Raw genomic sequence first — 16,533 nt, forward strand, 5'->3', positions numbered from 1 at the left:
CCCTGAAGTGGATGGAATGGTCAGGAGTTTATTCTGAATTTATAGAAAAGAGAAGACGGGGCCTCATGGAACTAACAGAAAGGAGAGCCTCTATCCTGTTTATACTTTCCAGTGTCTTTTTTTTTTTTTTTTTAAACTGGGTTAGAAAAGAACCATCTCAGATTATACTGGGAACAAAAACTTTGGCTTTTAACCACAATTAGCATTTTTTAAAATCTTAGTTCGATATATCACAGAAGACATAACTAATAGACTCATGATTTCTGACTGAAAGCTAAAGGTAGTTTTCTTGACAGTGCAAAAATGTACTGTCTAATGCTACTCTTGGATTGGAATTGGAACAGTTGTTGCTAGTTCAGAAAGTATGCCTTGAAAATTAATATAATTTTTAAATTTTAAAAAAAAAGGAAGAAAGAAAAAGCTGGCAGGGCATCGGCTTATCCGTCATCAAACGCTGAACTATGAAGCATCCAGTTTAAAGAGACATGCTGATGTGAGGTGCCGAGAAGCATTCTTGGGGAGTGCTGTGGAGGAGGTCTTAGTCACTGCTATCTACAGGAGATAAATATCAGCAAGTTTTTTATTCCTCCTGACCAGACTAAGTAAACTCCAGAATAGACCTATGGCTTCCTAAGAAGTGTGGGAAATTCTATTTTTGTTAAGAGGAAGGTGTTGTTTCCTAGTGCTTGTTGTTGCCATGGCCCTACAGAATAAGCCTCCTGCGTGTCTAATGAGGGGATTCATGACTAAACGAACTATAGAATTAATTATTTGCCCTTTAGCTTCCATGGCCCTCATTCCTCTCATGTCAACTATCCTAATGTGTTTTCTGTTTCGTAGAGCAGTGATTTTTAACCATATTTTCTTCCCAGCAGATTCCTACTATTTTCCTACTTTTTTTTCTCCAAAAGGGATAGAAGGAAAGCTCTACTTATTCCCACAAGGAATATTATTAGTAAATTATTAAACAAATGAAACTCATCTCTTTTCGTTGGCCTCTTTATTCCAGTAATGGCTTTCCTTGGAGTGAGCTAATTTTGACATGAGTTTACTTGAAATTGAATGGTCGCCAATAAGTTTCAGGCATTCAAATTTTCTGTAATTCTTAATGACAATTGCCTTACCAAAAGAAGTTTAGATGATGTTTTTAAAAGGACAGAAAAACTCCTTTGTCATGCCTCGTAAGTTCATTATAGAGATAAAAGACCACTAGTTAATGATCAGAAATAAAATAAAAATAAAGATATTAATGTTATTAAGTACCATTGACAAAGACCAGACTTAAGCCAGAAGGAAGACCATCCGAGACCAGAAGGGAGTAACAGAGAAGGCATACTTGTTACTGTTGTCTGTTACTAGAGAAGGAATACATATTGCTTGATTGATTTAAGTCCAAAGGGGAATATGGAAAATGGGGAGTGAAGGAAACCCCTCGTTCATGGATAACTTTTCACTTCACAGATAACCTTGAGAACTTTCCAACATTCTGATAGCAGTACAAGGCACAAGAGTGAACGCCCTTGTTTTTCTAGGTCTCGTGAACAAATCCATAATTATCTACTCTCCCCGGAAAGATTTTGGGATTAATCTCTTGAGAATCATCTTATGGTGGTATTTTAATAGTATATTCTAAGACTTTAAAACTTGTTTAAAAAACTTGAATAAATGAAAATTTGTACCATATTGCAGTTTGCATTGTGCCATGTCAAGTAATACCGGGCACATTGTAGACTCGATGGGGAAGCAGAGCTGACCAAAGTGTTAGCGAAATCCTGGAGGGAAACTCCAGTCAAGATCCTAATTTACCGCTGAATTATCTGCAATAAACCAGAGTCCTTTGGCATGAAAAAAAAAATCATCCTAGACTTTGAAAATTAATCTTACTAATGACAAATAATTATACGGGGTTGATAACCGATTTAAAAATATGATGCATATAAAGGCATTAAGAAGGTGTGTTTTTCTTATTTAACCACAAAATCGGAGCTTTCACATTTAAAGCATTTTAGGAACTAGAAGGGAGGTGCCGCCGGCCACTAGCTTTTCAAAGCAGCACTCATTCCTTAACTACTAAGGGATGTTGTTTTGATTTGGCTTCAGAGAACAGAACTGCGCAGTCAGTGGCTTTGGTTATGGTGTTTATAATGCACGTGGTCAGACAGCCATGGCAGTGGGGCATTGTAGCCTTGAAGGAGTCATCAAAGGAATCTACTGTTTCCCAGTATTTTATTTTAGAAAAATTTTCCAAAGAATTTTTTTGTTTCTAGAATAATTGCATTGTATTTGGCAGAGAATCATATGTGTTTAAGAAGATTTATTCATACAGAAGGACCTTCTTTTTACAGTTGGAGATACACAAATAGTCCTGTTACATTTCTGCAGTAGTTTGCTGTGAATATTTTAGAAGACTCTGGAACAATTGCTATGTCTCTTCCACTTTAGAAGATACTTGAGTAATGTCTTCAGATGATCTGAGTCTTAATTTATTGTTAAGTTAGAAAATGGGGCTAGCACTGGTTGAAAGTTCTCTGGACACCCAGTAAACAAAACAGAATCTTTAAAATGGAGAGGTGTAGGTATCTGTCGCTCAACAAGATGAATGCATGAAGTATTATTAGAAGGGAAATAAATCTCTGTTCAAAAGGACTTGTCATTGTTGTTTCAATTTTTCTTCCAATTAGGTATCTGTTAACTTCTCAGTGTTCACACTGGTAGCAGATGTGGTATCTAACCCCGACTTTTGTTTCCTCTTTCTTCCAGAAGCCTCCCCAGCTTTCCGAAGATGATATTTGGCTAAAATACGAGAGAGACGATTGTAGTGCCAACAACACCCTGGATCCTGCAATCAGCTCTCTTCCCCCAGATCACCAAAACATGGAAATTGAGGTCTCTGTTGCAGAATGTAAGAGTGTTCCTGGAATCACCTCTACTCCACATTCCATGGACCACCCCTCCCCTTTTTACTCGCCCCCTCACAATGGCCTCCTCGCCGATCACCACGAATCTCTGGATAATGATGTGGCCAGAGAGATTCGATATCTAGACGAGGTATTGGAGGCCAACTGCTGTGATTCTGCCGTGGACGGAACTTACAACGGCACATCCTCCCCGGAGCCTGGAGCAGCCATCCTGGTGGGCAACTTAAGCCCGCCTGCCCACACAGCCGTCCAGCTGGAACCCACTGAGAGAGCAGCGGGCAGGCAGGTGCCTCCTCACATTGAGCTCAGTAAAAGCAACTCTGACACCATGGCAGAGGGTGAAAGAGTGAATGGCCACTCCCCTGACCAGCCCAGAGATCTGCTGGGGGACAGCCTGCAGGCACCCGTGAGCCCCAGCTCCTCCACCAGCTCGTGGTGTTCGTCCCGAGATGGGGAATTCACGCTCACCACTCTGAAGAAGGAAGCCAAGTTCGAGCTGCGTGCCTTCCACGAGGACAAGAAGCCCTCCAAGCTCTTCGAAGATGATGAGAATGCAAAAGAACAGTACTGTGTCCGGAAGGTGAGGCCTTCGGAAGAGATGCTGGAGCTGGAAAAGGAGAGGAGGGAACTCATTCGGAGCCAGGCCGTGAAAAAGAATCCTGGCATTGCGGCAAAATGGTGGAATCCTCCCCAGGAAAAATCCATCGAGGAACAGCTGGATGAGGAACATCTGGAGTCACACAAAAAGTACAAGGAGCGCAAGGAGAGGAGGGCACAGCAGGAGCAGTTGCTGATGCAGCAGCAGCGGCAGCAGCAGCCCCCACCGCAGCTCTGCACAGCCCCTGCATCCTCTCGGGAACCTTCCAGCATGACTGAACACGCAAAGGAGGACATCGTCACAGAGCAGATAGATTTCTCTGCTGCCCGCAAACAGTTCCAGCTGATGGAGAATTCCAGGCAAACAGCGGCCAAGGGCCAGAGTACCCCCCGGCTGTTCTCTATCAAGCCCTTCTACAGGCCTCTGGGGTCCATCAGCTCAGACAAGCCAGGAACCGTCTCGAGACCAGCTTCCGTCGGAGGACATCTAGAAGACAGTGGCTCATCGGTAGCCAAGGGGCAGAAAGCCCACTGTGCCCTGGAGAGCCAGTGTCCCGGAGCAGGCCAGGGCAGTGCAGCTCCACAGGGGAGGGAGGGGCCTTACAGCGAGCCCTCCAAACGCGGGCCCTTATCCAAACTGTGGGCGGAGGATGGAGAGTTTACGAGTGCCCGGGCCGTTCTCACCGTGGTCAAGGATGACGACCCTGGGATTTTGGATCAGTTTTCAAGGTCAGTCAATGTCTCTTTGACCCAAGAGGAGCTTGACTCTGGTCTGGATGAATTGTCGGTGAGGTCCCAGGACACCACTGTCCTGGAGACTCTGTCCAATGATTTCAGTATGGACAACATCAGTGACAGCGGGGCCTCCAATGAGACAGCCAATGCCCTCCAGGAAAATTCACTGGCTGATTTTTCCCTGCCTCAGACTCCCCAAACCGACAACCCCTCAGAAGGCCGAGGAGAAGGCGTGTCCAAGTCATTTAGTGATCACGGTTTCTATTCCCCTTCGTCCACACTGGGACACTCTCCGTCGGTTGATGACCCCTTGGAATATCAGGCTGGTCTTCTGGTGCAGAATGCCATTCAACAAGCCATAGCTGAGCAAGTGGATAGAGCTGCGTCTGACACCAGCAAGGGTGGAGCAGAACAGCAGAGGCCAGAAGCAACAACACTACAGGAAGCTGGAACTGGAGCCCCTATCTCAGAGAAGCCTCAGAGCATGTTTGAGCCACCTCAAGTATCCTCTCCTGTTCAAGAGAAAAGGGATGTAATACCAAAGATCCTGCCTGCTGAAGGCAGGGCGCTCAGGGAACAGGGGCCCTCCCCGCCACTGCCCGCAGTCCAGCCCAGTGGCCCAATAAACATGGAGGAGACCAGACCGGAAGGGAGCTATTTCAGCAAGTACTCAGAGGCAGCGGAGCTGAGAAGCACAGCCTCACTCCTGGCCACTCAAGAATCAGATGTGATGGTTGGGCCCTTCAAGCTGAGGTCAAGGAAGCAGCGGACTTTGTCCATGATCGAAGAAGAGATCCGAGCAGCCCAGGAAAGGGAAGAGGAGCTCAAGAGGCAGAGACAAGTCTTGCAGAGTACCCAGAGTTCCAGGGCAAAGAAGGCCTCATCGCTGCCCTCCCGAACACTGTGCTTCAAAACCGCTCCAGGTAAGTGAAGTGCCACCGGCCAGAGACAGATGCTATCAGTTCATTTTAGCTTACAGATTTCTATGCGGAGCCTCCTGTGCGTATGGCTGGAATAAGCGTCCAGAGGACACTCTGTGAGGATTTCCGTCTTTGGGGACATGCGACGGGAGTGTCATGGAGTGTCCTCTGGAAGAACCCTGAGCCTGGATGGTGTTTGCCATTTCCCAGAGGATGCAATAGCTCCTTTCTCGTTGTTCTGCTCTTGGTGCAGCACAGAGAATTGTCCTCAGTTATTTGAAGGGGCTGCCTCTTGGCTGAGGGAGGGGCTGTGTGGGGCACAGACCCAATCAGAGTGGGCCCATATGCGGACTGTGTTGGAGTCAGCAGCTTGACCCTTAATATCTGCAGTTAAATCAAACCTGTCTGATATGGGGGATGTGCTCAACTAACCCTTCTGAATTCTGTGTCCCTTCCCAACAATGATAGTCATGGTGTTGCAGATTGACCCGCAGAAGATGCTTTTGTCCCTCTTCTCTATGAATGGGTTTGTTTTCAGTCCCCACAAAGCAATTACTCTGGAATCAGAAGTGGTATCATCCATTCCTATCCTAATGATGCATTCAGAGAAGTTGAGCTACAGTAAGAAAAGGCAGGTCTTTAATCTTCTCTCATTGCCTGGGCAGTCCTTTTCTTGAATACTTTGTTCAGATGGCTGATGTTAATTAGAGCGGTAATTAGTATTGCTACCATTATGGATAATAGCGTGACCAGTAGTTATTTCCCATTTGGGTCTGATGGTGATCGGAGACCCACGTGTCCTACCATAGAGAGATGCTGCTCAGAGTGTGGTCCAAGCTTGTCCATGAACCTGTTTTTCACTGACCATGCTGAGGTAAGTACAGACAGTGAGAGTCAGCTTTTGAAAATTCTTGTGGCAATTTGATATTTTCCTCAAATCTAAGTGGGGAATTCTGTATTTTAAAAAATATCGGTCCACCATGGATTGGGGGGAAAAACTGTTCCTTCACCAGAGATAATTTAAAAGTATTACTCATAATTGTTGGTATTTAAGTTGGTCCCTGCAGATCTTAATCCCATCTTGATACTTGGCTTCCACCAAATCTACAGTGATGCAAGGTAACACTTTTTGTTCTTAATTTTTAAATTTTTAAACAATCTCGACCTAAAGAAATTTCCCAAATATAGTATAAATATCGTTTTTTTTTAAAATTTTTTTATTCTGACCCATTTGACTAAATTGCCAACGTGATGTTCCATCAAACCCAGTTTTATAGAATGTCTCTCAATTTGGATTTGTCTGGTGATTTCACACGATTAGATTAAAGTTTTGTATCTTTCAGTAGGAATACTACAGAAATGATACCATATATATATCTTATCACTGCATCCCATCAGATAGTAGTACATGGTGTCAATTTGTCCCATTACGGGGACATATGTTAACTTTTTTCATGAGATTTTGATCACTTTATTGAGGGAGTGTCTGCCAAGCTTCTGCTCAGTAAAGCTACCATTTCCTTTTGTAATTAATAAATATTTTGTGGGGAGGTACTTTGGTGCTATGTAATCTTTAGCCTACTCCTCATCAGAGTTTAAATCTATTCATTGATCTATTTTTGTCAGTATGGTCTTAAGGATTCCTGTTATATTCAATGAGTTATAATCCATTTTTATTATTATTTTTATCCTTAATTTGTTCAGATATAGCTCATGGGAAGTCCTTTAAAGCTAACTTTAGTGTCTTTTTAACACGTTCCTGTTATTCTTTGGGCCTGTTCTCATTTTTTGGCACCATGAGTTGTTCCAGTCTCATCTTATATTTTTCTAATCCTGAAATAAGCCATTTCTCCAAAGAGCACTGGTTCCTTTTATTGGAGAATGGTGTTTAGAAACCAAGATCTGATTGTTTGGTGTGTTCACTGCTATTGTATTGTCACTGCCCTAGACACTCTCAATGGACAGAGTTAGAGAATATATACATTTCCTTCCTTCCTTCCTTCCTTCTTCCCTCCCTCCTCCCTCCTCCCTTCCTCCTCCTCCTCCTCCTCCCTTTTCATTCCCTATCTACCTACCTACCTATCTTGAAAACCATGAGCTCACTCTGATATCTTTAATTCTAATCAAATACCACAGTGTTTATTTTCTCTCTTTCATATTCAGACCTCCTTCTTGACAAGAAACCTGATTCTTGTTATCTTCAATATATTTATTATTTGACCAGTCCCCTCCCTTTTTATGTAACCAGTCTCCTGTTTTCCTGCAACACCCTGTGCTGGGTCACTACTCTCCCCACCCACTCTGCTCTGGCTGCAGGTACCACTCCGGGCCACTGTGGCTCCTCCCGCCCCACCCCTACTGCACACATCCCCTTGTTCAACCCCACCTAATCGCTTTTGGACTGAATTGTTCAGGAAGGAAGGAGGAGAGAAGAGGAAGAAGGAAAGCATGGCCACTTTGTCGATTATATTTTCTAATTCCTTCAGGTCATAGGGCAATGGCCAGCTGAGTGTTTGAGGCAAAGAAAACTTCAAGGGGGGTCTTGTTGTCCGTGCTTAACAGACACTGGTTGGCTTTTCCGAAAGATCCTTAGTTGTCAAGTTCACTTTAAATTCTTGTTGTGGGCTGGCTTGGCACAGAGATGTCAGTTGGGCATTCTATATGGTATCCTTGAAAAAGTTTCATAGCACTTGACTTCAGCCCAATCTAGGAAACCTACTTCACAAGGAAGTGACCCTAAAGGACCTACAGTCAGAAAGAGCAATGTTCTTGAGGTGTTTAGCTCCCGCTCACATGGAAAGCAGGTACCGTGGCTCTCCTGTCAGGTACATCTGGCTCCACCCACCTCGCTCCCTTTACATTATTTCATTATAGGACCTTTTCTAAAGCTCATGTGCTCAGTGATTATTTTCAGTTTTCCTCACGTCACCTCTTAATCGAACTTCTTACCGTATTGGGGACCCCCCGCCCCACTTTCCTTCTAGCACATGGACAAAAATAAAGACGAAATTTCAACACTTTGCCCCTAGCTCCCTGCACTGCTGTGGTCTGTCAGGCTTCCCCACCGTCCTTAAAGTAAGACTGGATCCTAATAGTAGTCCTTAGCATCCCAGTAGCCCAGTCTCGATTTTCTTAGCCCTTCCCTCTACACTAATGCTAGCTTTCTCTCACACATCCCATCCCTCTAGGATTGATTTCGGCCCCTTTCAGAAGATAGTCATTCATCCATTCAGGTCTGTGCACTGCTCCTGTCTGGTCGTTAACACTGAACACAGTCATGATAATGACGCGTGCGCACCTCATTCCTTCACGTTTATCTCTAGAATATTTAGTAGGTGACAGGGCTTCCCAGCATTACAACGTGGATTGAAAGAAACTGAATGTAAGACATAATTTTCTCAATGTCCATGCCTGGAAACGTTTAGAGTATTGGTTGGCCAGCCCACATCCAAGTTCGTGATCAGGGAAGAGGCTGACACATCATTCTGAGCGGCCAAACTGGATGATTCATGGCCAGGGTCAGACCTGCTGGCTCCAACATTAGTTTTGTGAATGGAGAAGTGGCTAGGTTCCTACTATACTTCTCCATGTTTCATGCCAGTAGAGGTGTTTCAGCTGGTTTGTTGGGTGATTCAGATTGACAGCTTGATATTAGGTGATGAAAAATATAATTATTTAACTTCTCCTCTGGTGAAAATCATTCTGGAATCCTAAAACTTTTAGGCAAGCAAAATCCACTGAGAGCCAAGAATAATAGGAGAGATCTATTCTCTCCAGCCACGCCTCGAGTATCCAAAAGATGTTTGTTTTTGCTTTAGGTTTTCCTGACTCTCAAAGATGGAGAATGATAAGGTTTCTATTTTTTAAAAAGATATGGTTATTTTCAAGGACCAGTTATTCAGCAAAATTATCCAGAAATTTTATTTCTGTGAATTTTAAAGGAAGAAGTTCCATGTAAATAGGGTTTATGTGACGTTTGTTCTTACCGAGATGAACAAGGCAGATACAGTCCCTGCCCTTGGAGAACTTACAGTTCAGTAAGAGAAACAACATCAGACAAAGATGGCGGTTTCATGATGGAGAAGCGTGGAGACTTGTGGAAGCACAGAACGAGGAAGGCCTCCTTACTAGGGGATAAAGCCTTCCTTTCTCAGGAAACTAGCATCTAGGCTTTGAACTGAAGGAAAGGTTGGGTTCAAGGGGTGGAGGAGATTGTTCCAGTCAGAAGGAAGCGCACCTATTGAGACCCCAAAGGAATAGAGAACGTGACACATTTGAGGTGTTTACATAACGTCCGGATGGATTAAAGGAAGAGATTTAAAACAAAACAAAGTTGATGGGAGCCAGCCGACGAAGAGCTACGTAGATCATGTTAAAGGTTTTAGATTTTAGACTTTATCCTGTGGTCAGTGGGGAGCCAGCGAGGATTCTCGAGGGGGTAATTGTCTCCACACTTTTCCAAGCCGCCCCGCCTTCATCCATGAATTGATGGACTATACAGCTTCCTTCTTTAATGAGTTCATTCTACCAGCATCTGTTGAACCCTTCCTCTGTACAAGCACTTCTGGAGGCCTGCCGCCACCTTGACGGATGACTTGAGAGTTATGTGAGAGGTCATACTCCCAAGAATGAGCACGTGTGCACCTTCTGTTGATGGTACTTAGACGCGGAGAGTAAAGGCAGCGTTTTGGCAGGTGTACAAGCTTGATATGAAAGTGTAACCCACACACTGCTGTACAACACCCTTGAGGAGTTTGGGAGGAAAACCCAAACATTTTATTGAAGTAACAGTTTAGGCCTTTTCAAATGTCTTTTCATATGAAGGGTGTCAACAGACAATTCTTACCTTATTTTAGTGCCTGTTGTCTATTATTAGATATCCTGGTTTCACTTCCGAGTTCTAGGCACGACAGAGAAACTGTTAGGTGATTTGTTTAGTTATTTGAAATAGTTTCTGTTTTCATGCCAGGTGTTGAATTCATCTACCAAGCCAGATAATTTGCCCACTGGGACATTATGGAGAATGGTAAAGGAGAAGGTGTGGCTATTAAGACCCATAACTTAAAGTGTCCGTTCATGTCTTTTAATATGTTGAAAGAGGTCATAGTTATACGTATTATAAAAATAAAATTTCTAAGGCGTTTTGACTTCTGTTGTCAGTTTGAATCAAGATGCACATGAGATGATCATTACTATAAAGATTATTGACTGGGTCTTTTTTCTTCCCCCTTTCTTATCTTCAAATATATCACAAGGAAACGTCCTAGACAGAAAAAAAAAAAAAATTATGTCAGCATAGCATTCATGAAGCAGAGCTTGGTGGCTTGTTCCATGCTAAATTAGAGCCGGACGAGGCCAAGTCTCTCTTGAGACGCACTCATTGCTCCACAGGAGAAGGACCTGGGGTCCCCGGGTTGCTGATGGGAGGGTTCCGTCACAGGCCCAGGTGAGAGCAGGCTGTCCTTCGGGAAGATGCAGCGCCTCTCTTTCCTGCGGGAGGAACAGACTGTGCAGCTGGTCGGGCCCCAGCTGTCTGTGTGAAGGTACTAAAGCTTGATGTGGAGCATCCTACGGAGGTTTTTGTCTACTGTTACATTTCCTCAGCGTTCTCCGGTGACACAAGACTAATCATGGTCGCTACGACTCAGCAAGCCCTTGAAGCTATGTGCTTTACTAGTTGTTTCACACACATTTCCTCATTTAATCCTCACAACAGGCTTCTGAGATGTAATCCAAATTATCCAAACCCTTGCGGCCAGATATATTCAGAATGTTTCTGATTTTAGAAAAGCCATTAAGCATATATACTATTAGTACTTAATAATATACATTTATTATTAATAATATATTTTATTATATATATATATATATTACATATGCATATATTATTTAACACACCTGGACAGGGTCTAGGCAACACCCTGTCATCAAATTATATTTCTGCTGTAAAACTTAGAAAGAGTTAGTTATATTAAGCAGGATAGGTAGAGACTAAGAAGAGCCTTATGCCAATTCACTGGGGTTTTGCCACCAAATAAATTAGGACAAAACTTGGCTTTCAGGGCTTTTTTTGGATTTTGGAGTGGTGCATAAGGGATTGTGGGCCTGTCATATTATTTTGTTTTCAAAAAATTAATACCAGAGTCCAAAGAGATTAAGTAACTTGCCCGAGGTCACTCAGCTAGGAAGTGGCAGAGCCAGGTTCAAACTCAGGCTCATTTGACTCCAAAGTTCATATTCATTCTATGCCCTTTCTTGCCCTCTGCCCTGAGGATTATGAGGCATGTAGTAACGGTTCCCCTCTCAGCCTGCAGTGATTGAGCTCAGTCTCCCTCTGCCCTCTTCCAGTCTCAGGCCCAACCCCTTCATTTTTCTGGAGTCCTTTCTGCGCCTCCTTTATGGAGCTACTGTATCTTGAGAGTCCTCTACCCACAATGGCCTGGAGTGGATGACTTTGCTCCAAGATGTCATGAAACAGTGCCACCCTAGTGACCCGGAATGGTTCCTTTGTGCTTTCAGAACTTCATCCAAGACTCCAGATTACATTAGGCAAAATTACTGGTGCTGTCCAAAGATCTGAGCAGATGGCAGAGGGGCTGGCATCGCTCACGCCAGCTAGTGAGGCTTCCTGAGTTCTTTCTGAAAGTTCATTTTCCAGGAAGCAGCTCAGCCATCCACTCCAACACAGGCTCATTCCCTGAAATCTTTGAAAGAACTGGACACCAGTTTCTTAATTTAAGGACGAGCTGGAGTAGGTGTTCACTCTATTAACTGAATGCATATGGCAGACTGGGGTCAAAGTCAACTAAGTCACTGATCACCATGACTGCTCTCTGCTGTTCTCTTTTGCTCTTTAAGATTGATCCTCCCGTGGACCAGAACCACCCTGTTTTTTATTTATTTGAGTGAATATGCTCATTTTAAAATGCATGCCATTTGGGAAGGAATTGCTAAGAATTGTTAAGAAGCAGTGTTTGCAAGGGGGCGAAAGTATGTAATGAAATCAGGACTCGACAAATGATGGAGGTCAAAGTTCTCTTTGGACATTCCCTTCAACAGTTTGTGAAGGGCAGCTGCCTTGGTGAAAGCTGTCAGCCTCACGCCTGGGAAGATATACACTCCAGTCTTTCTTCAGTGACAAGCCCCATGGTCCTGGCTTCTGGGAAAAGCACATTTCCCATGAGTTTAATTCCGTTCTCTAAGCAGGTTCTGCTGTCACTGCTACTTGTGCTGGGTCTTCTGATATATTCAAGGTGTCTGGGTTGGCTACCAATGGTAGTCCTACCTTACTGGGGGACAGGACACCACATGGTGTCCTTGTTGCTTTTCCTTTACCCCTGTATGGCTGCTCCATGCTCCAAGTTAGGAGAGTGGCTTCTGAAAAATCATACCCAACCTCATGCAGAGAAAGATTTAGTCTTGAGGCTGAGAAAGAAGAATTGAATCAAAGGACCTAATTCTTGCAAGATTTCTGCTCTATGCCTGGTAAGAAATATGAGCTAATCAAAGCCAGGCCTGGGAGCAGGATGTCCCCTGTGACTGCTGGAGTTCAGGGCAGGATATGACTTTGTCTTTTACTAGCTATGGTGACTTGCTGTGTACTAACCTAAGGAGAATGGCATTTCAGATCCGTTTGATCTTTGTGAATAAGCTGCCACATTACGGGTGGAGGAACTAGGAGTCGTGGGGGGAAAAATGTACAGGACAGGCAATTATTAGATCACCAAAGAATACATTTATATTTTATGTAATGGTATTTTATTTCTTATGACCTTAAATGTAAACATCAGAGGTTTCCCCAAACTTGCATGCATCAGACATCATAGTTATCCCATCTCTTTCTTTTATTCTTCATTACTCAAATATGAATTCATATCTTCTATAAAAAAGCTGGTCAAGGAAAATTAAGGGCCTAAATGTGACAGTCACTTCTCTGGAATTATATCTCAAGTTCAAATCCTGAATCCACTGCTTGCTAGCTGTGTAAACTTCAGTCTCCTTGCCAGTAAAATGAGAATAAAATAAATAGTACCAATCTCGTCAGTAGGTTTGCACAGTGCCTGCTAACCAGAAGGCTCCCAAGAGGAATTATTATTGTTGTTATTACAGTTAGTGATATGTTTTAAGAAAAGGCCTAGAAAACATTAGCAGAATTACGAGTTGCTCTTCTACAGCTTCTGTGACCCAGAAATAAATGCAGACCATCCATTATAAAATTGCTTTCTAGTTGGGGTTTCTGCTTGTTTTTTTTTTCATAGTTACTTCCTTAGAATTAGTTTCTCCTACAAAATCTGAGTTCAGGAATTAGTTGTTGATAGTCAAAAAAAAAAAAACAAAGTCCATCATGAAGTGTATTGGGTGACAATAAAATTACAAGTATTACCATAAAAATAATTCCTTTTTTTTTCTTTTGCGGGGAGTAAGCGTCACACAGCCAAGCCCACCATGTTGGTAGAAATGTGTTTCACGAAAAGATCTTTTAAGGGAATTGCTGTTGAGCATGATTTTCCATTTTTACTGTTTCAATGAAATGTTTCTTTTGTTTGGTCTTAAGCTGGGCTTCCCCTGGAGAAGCGGAGCTCTTTCCTTCTCGAGTTTTCATCTTGTAGTTTTGTTCATAGGGAATGACCCAATATCAACACCCCAGCTTACCTTTACGTGATAATATTTAGATGTTCTTCAGACTTGTTTCGCCAGGCAGGAGTATTTCTCGCATCTGAGCTAGGCTTAGAATCCGAAGATTCTTATCATCGCATTCTCTCCGCCTTGGGCCTTCAGGGGAGATGAAAGGACCAGGGACCAGCTCTTGGTGTGTGGGTCACAGCTGTACTCTGCACAAGCCCTTACACTCTGGGTCTGACAGCAGGATATTCCCTCGTACTGGGAGGAAATTGAAAATGCAAGTATGAGCTCATTTCTTTCTGAGCTCATTTCAGTGACCGGTGAGTTGTTTTTGATGTTTGCAACCTCACCCCAGTGCCAGTGAAGAAAGGCCCTCGAAGGGGGTCTGGGCCAAGCTGTGTCACCTGGTGGGCATTTTTCTTTGTTTTGTTTTGGTTTTTAAATAACAGTGGGTGCTGGCTTTTTCTTTTGGGGAAAAAAAAAAGTAGAAACAAAGGGGCTTTCATTTAAGACATTAGACACTATGTACATGGCATGGAATAGTCATCAAAATCACATTGTTTAACCAAATTAATTTTCTAAACTTGTGGAACCCATATTCTTGGCTTTTTAGAGTTGGGTCCCGTTTCTCCAAAAGGAGGGTTTGGACTGTCATGGATGGCAACAGCTGTGTTCTGAGGATTTGCAGCCCTCGCCTAGGTTCTCTTGGGTGGGAGGAATTACAGATTTTTGTCTCTGCCCCGAGCAGCACAGCCTGTTATCACAGATGCCCCGAGGGAAATCCATCTTGCTTGGAAAATCCAGAAATGCAGCCAAAGCATGGTTTTCTTTCTCTGGCCCAGAAACTGGTTTAGTTATTTATTTATAATAAATAAATGGGAAATATAAATCCACGTATCCCAGTTTTCTCTTCCACTTATGATGGGAAACAGTATTTACTGATTTGGAGTAAAATGCTCTGCTCCTTCGTCTGCCTCACAATGCTACAGCCTGTGAGTGCCGCTGTCGCAGATGTGACCGGTGCTTTTCTAAGGCCTTGGGGAAGTGTCAGCTCATCGGCTCTCCTGGGTGTGTGCCGCCTGGTGAGATGGAAAGGCCTCTGGGCCTGCCTAGTCCATGACAGTTCAAGCAAGCAGCTCTCTACTTCTCTTATTATTAGCATGGCTAATAATCCTTAAAAGAAAAAAATTCTGATCTGCTCTGAGGTCTGCATCGCATTCTCAGTTCAAGTCGTCTCCCAGGGACTGGAGTCCTTCTAGAGAGTTGTTTTGTAGTGTGTGCAGCCAGGTGAGAAACTAAACAGCAGAATGTTTATCAGCAGAAATAGAGGTCACTTTCAGCTATCATCAGCAATTCAATCATTCACCAGGCGAATCAGCACATATGGGAGCAAGTCTGGATGAGGCAGGTGGGGATGGAACCTGGGGGTACTGGGTGAGATGCATGCCCATGAGCTCCACAGATGAGCACCATTTTGGGGGGATTCTCACAGGGTATGTCCAAGTAATTTCAAGGGGGCTTACAAGGCCGGAGACAAGGATGAGATGGACTTTCCAGGCCTGTGGCACAGACAGTTCACATCCCATTCATGATCCCTGAGGGGTCTAATTATTTACAATTAGTGCCCACCACTTGGGGAGGATCATTAGAAGTTTTTTCAATATCCTAATTCTGAGAACCACTATTTGCAAACTGGACTTCTGAGGAAGACGTTGGGTGCGGAACAGGCCCCTCCTCAGCTTTTCAGCAGTCTGTGTGATTCCTAATAGGAATCCTAATAGTGCATGGTCCGAATCATACTGGGAGAGCGGGGAGCGGGGGAGGCTGGTTGGAGATCTCAGGGCCCAGCAGAGAAGCCCGACCAAGCTGACTTTCCCGATACCAACTGGACTGATGGCCAGAAGTCCAGGGATGGGGCACAGTGTCTCATTCCTCTATGGACACATGACAGCTTCTCCTGAGGCTCAACCAGGGGCTTGGTTATCCGAAACCCCCTGTTCCTCCCCAAACCTCTCAGCTACCCTCTCTATGGAAGCAGCTGCTCTATTCCTGCTAGGCCAGGCTTTCTTTCCTGTCACTCATGCGACCTCTAGTGCCTGTAAATGGTGAAACTTGCTCCAGGGATGGGTTGTTTTGCTGCATAGAATACGAAGAAATAACCAGGAAATGTCCGTAATGTTTCATGGTTGACCACGGCTGTGTATTAACCCTTTAGGCTCTTTACACTTCCCTTTCAGCCTATATCCCACCATAAAATTTTGAGCCATAATCAAGACATTTTGGGTTCCAGACCATTGTTACTAGCTAACGTAACTTGGGCTTGCATTAGCCTCTGAGCCTCTGTAATCAAAATTGTTCACAGATGTCATGACATCCATGCTGACTACATCCTAAGGTGGTTGTAAGGATCAAGTGATGTGAAGCCTATAAATGAAATGCCATATAAATATGCTTGTTATGACTACAAAGCCATTGAGTCTGCAGTTCTGTGGACCAAGATTGTTTTAGTTCATGTGCTTTGGTGAAGACATTTAAAGGCTTTGCCTCAGATTCTCTGTTGGGAATTCTATCCCAATTCACAAGTATTTAATAAGTGGCTGCTATGTGTATTTCATAATATACTTACTGGTTCATTCAACAAACTCGAGCTTCTACCTTGTGCCAAATACCAAAGTGGGTGCTGGGATCCAGCAGTGACCAGGACAGACAAGGTCCTGCCTTAATGGAGTTTATATCCAAAT

At 43.7% G+C, this 16,533-nt stretch overlaps 1 protein-coding gene across 8 annotated transcripts in view; it reads left to right on the forward strand.

Moving 5' to 3' along the window:
* Positions 1-16,533, forward strand: part of PALM2AKAP2 (PALM2 and AKAP2 fusion) — a 301,504-nt gene that overhangs the window by 269,273 nt on the left and 15,698 nt on the right. For all 8 annotated transcript variants that reach the window (XM_039870672.1, XM_039870670.1, XM_039870673.1 and 5 more), the window contains one exon: positions 2,761-5,173. In XM_039870672.1, the coding sequence (XP_039726606.1) occupies positions 2,761-5,173 (2,413 nt within the window). The remainder of the gene's footprint in view (positions 1-2,760; positions 5,174-16,533) is intronic.

This window comes from Pteropus medius, unplaced genomic scaffold (genome assembly GCF_902729225.1).
Source record: "Pteropus medius unplaced genomic scaffold, Ma_sr-lr_union100, whole genome shotgun sequence".
NCBI lineage: Eukaryota > Metazoa > Chordata > Mammalia > Chiroptera > Pteropodidae > Pteropus > Pteropus medius.